This window comes from Nansenia antarctica (genome assembly GCF_963989245.1).
Source record: "Nansenia antarctica genome assembly, chromosome: 1".
Lineage (NCBI taxonomy): Eukaryota > Metazoa > Chordata > Actinopteri > Argentiniformes > Microstomatidae > Nansenia > Nansenia antarctica.
The window spans coordinates 32084869-32088227 of NC_137674.1; the positions used below are offsets into that span (position 1 = coordinate 32084869).

Sequence of the window (3359 nt, forward strand, 5' to 3'; positions counted from 1 at the left end):
TGTTGTTGGCTCGCAGGGTGGAGGGGAGGGGTGTGTGGAGTGTGTGGAGTGTGTGGAGTGTGTGTATGTCTGTGTTCTATGTGACCCCAGAGAAGGAATATTTACGGCCCTAATAAATCGAGATGGAGTTGGATTTATTTTTTTCTAATTTTAGAGAAACAAAAACAGCAAGTGATGCCACCATTTTCTAAGTGTTGTTTATGTCAAATGGGAGATGTGCTGGTTTGGCTGGCACGAGCGACGCGGTCTGTCAACCTAGAGAGAGGTTCTCAAAGACGGGATTTCGAAATCAAACTGTCTCTTTCTGTGAACAACTTTTTTCATTCGAAATGTGTGTGCTCGCTAAAAAACCTAGGGATGTTACACAGTAAATTGACGGGGTCAGGGTCAGGGTCAGGGCTAGGTTTAGGGTCAGGGTTAGGGTCAGGGTGAGGGTTAAGGTCAGGGCTAGGGTCAGGGTCAGGGTTAGGGTCAGGTTCAGGTTCAGGGTGAGGGTTAAGGTCAGGGCTAGGGTCAGTGTCAGGGTTAGGGTTAGGGTCAAGGTCAGAGTCAGGGTCAGTGTCAGGGCTAGGGCTAGGGCTAGGGTTAGGGTTAGGGTCAGGGGTCAGGGGTCTTACTGTTCAGGCTTGTCCAGCAGCTTCACCTCGTCCTCCTTGGACGTCTCATAGTGTTTCTTAATCTTCTCCAACTCGTCACTGGTGGCTCTCTGTGGTCATACACACACACACACACACATACACACACACACACACACACACACGCACATACGCCCACACAAACAAAAGTACGTACGCACACAGACACCAGCACACACACCAACACACAGACACACACACACACACACACACACACACACACACACACATGCACATAAGCCCACACAAACAGAAGTACGTACGCACGCAGACACAGACACCAACACACACACGAGCACACACACACACACACACACACACACACACACACACACACACACACACACAGCACAGATTAACAAGACACATAAACATCCGACACCATAACACGGTAACCATGAAGCCCTCACAGCACATCGGTTAGTAGACTAATAATAAGAGTCGAACGGTTGAGTGACATCATACAGTACAAAATGTAACAGATATATTATAGAGCCCTGGTGGATATGAAGGAAAAAACCTCATGTTTAAAAAAAAAACTGAAAACCATTAGGCTTCTCTGGTTTCTCTCATGCTATGGGATGCCTTTACAGGCCACTCCAGAATACTCACATTCTCATATAACGCCTCGATCGTCTCCACGTCCACCACAGTGTTGTCCACAGTCAAAACAGCTGGAACAGTAAATCAATTTATTAGAGGCATTCTTCTTATAAAGAGGGAATACTTTGGCCAAGCATGTTGTCTCAATTAGCAACATACGCCAGTTTTTCTCTGTGTGGGAGGTACACAATACATACAGTCATGCCGTTTCCTAAAACAGTGGATAGTAGCTAGCTCTTTCAGATGCTGTCGTACACAAACACAAAGGCAGTACCGTGCCATGGGTAATATCACACCTATTACTACAGAAATACGTCTATAAATCAGAGACATCGACTAGACTATAGTAGACTACTGTACTTTCAAGGTAAGGAACCGTCGAAACAGTGGTGATTCTTGGGTGAATGATCCCTTTAATGTGAACGGATGGGAGTGATAGATAGACAGACAGGTAGATTGGTAGACAGACAGACAGACAGACAGACAGAGAGACAGACAGACAGTTCCTTTATTGATCCCCGACAGGAGATTTCAGGCGTTACAGCCGCTCACACCACAAACAACAACAACAAAATAAAGTGACAATAGAATAAAATAGAATAATAAGAATAGAATAGGGTTGCAGTAGTGTCAGTATGGCGGGTGAGCAGGAGTGTGGTCAGACAGGGGGGGGGGGGCAGGCTTGTCGTGTCGGGTCCACATGCAGGGGGACTTAAAGCCCCTCGGCCACGGGTCACAGGAGACCGCCTGTAACTGTTTAACCCCCGGGACCTGCAACCAGAACCACCACAGCCTCCTGTAACTACCTACCCTGCTAACGGGAGGCCCAGGGAGTCAGGGAGGGAGGGAGAAGGAGGGAGAGAGAGAGAGAGGGAGGGAGGGAGAGAGAGACCTGCAACCAGAACCACCACAGGCCTCCTGTAACTACCTACCCCACTAACAGGAGGCCCGGGGAGGAGGGAGAAGGAGGGAGGGAGTGAGGAGGGAGGGAGGGAGGGAGAGAGAGGGAGGGAGGGAGAGGGGGTGGGAGAGAGAGAGAGAGGGGGGAGAGAGATAGAGAGAGAGAGAGAGAGAGAGAGAAAGAGAGAGATAGAGAGGGAGGGAGAGAGGGAGAGGAAAGAGAAGGGGGAGAAAGAGAGAGAGAGAGAGGAGAGAGAGATGAGAGAGAGAGAGAGAGAGAGAGAGAGAGAGAGAAGGGGAGGGAGAGAGAGAGAGAGAGAGAGAAGGGGAGGGGAGGGACAGAGTGCAGACTGACTGGGAGGGATGGCTCCTGGAGCAGAGCAGCCGATATGGAATCTCTTCTGCTGTCAGCCGCGGGGACACCACACACAACACACCGCCCTGCCTGCCTGTCAACTCAGCCCACGGGCCATCTCCATCGCCACGGCGACTGCATCTTCTCACAGTCGCTAACGAGCCGCGACCGAAACGACTGAAGACGAAAAGATGTGACGTGCAGATGTGACACCTCTCTTTTGTCATCCACCTCCACTCCCTCCACACACACACACACAAACACACACTCCACGCACACACACACACACACACACACACACACACTCCCTCCACACACACACACACACACACACACACACACACACACACAACACACACACACACACACACTCCCTCCACACACACACACACACACACACACACACAGCATACTGTATATGCCCATTAGCTGAGGCTTTTATCCAAAGTGACTTACAGTACATTGCCGTGAGGGCATACATTTTTCAGTATACCGTATATGGTCCCAGTGGGAATCGATCCTGTAACCTAAGCATTGCTAGCACCATGCTCTACTGACTGAGGCACAGAGGACCACACTAGTTAGAGGCTGAGAGAGAGAGAGAGAGAGAGAGAGAGAGAGAGAGAGAGAGAGAGAGAGAGAGAGAGGAGGGAGAGAGGGAGAGAGAGAGAGAGGAGGGAGAGAGAGGGAGGGAGAAAGAGAGAGAGGGAGAGAGAGAGGGAGGGAGAAAGAGAGAGAGGGGAGAGAGAGGGAGAAAGAGAGAGAGGGAGAGAGAGAAAGAGAGAGAAATAGAGAGAGAGGGATGGAGTAAGAGAGAGAGGGAGAGAGAGGGAGGGAGAGAGAGGAGAAAGAGAGAGAAATAGAGA

General features: G+C 50.2%; 1 protein-coding gene across 1 annotated transcript in view; it reads right to left on the bottom strand.

Annotated features, from left to right (window-relative positions):
• The window catches only part of LOC308175720 (formin), a gene marked incomplete at both ends in the record, with an annotated part of 86528 nt that overhangs the window by 28205 nt on the left and 54964 nt on the right, over positions 1 to 3359 (bottom strand). Inside the window, 2 exons of the mRNA XM_080550268.1 lie at positions 618 to 706; positions 1248 to 1309. Of these exons, the coding sequence (XP_080406394.1) occupies positions 618 to 706; positions 1248 to 1309 (151 nt within the window). The remainder of the gene's footprint in view (positions 1 to 617; positions 707 to 1247; positions 1310 to 3359) is intronic.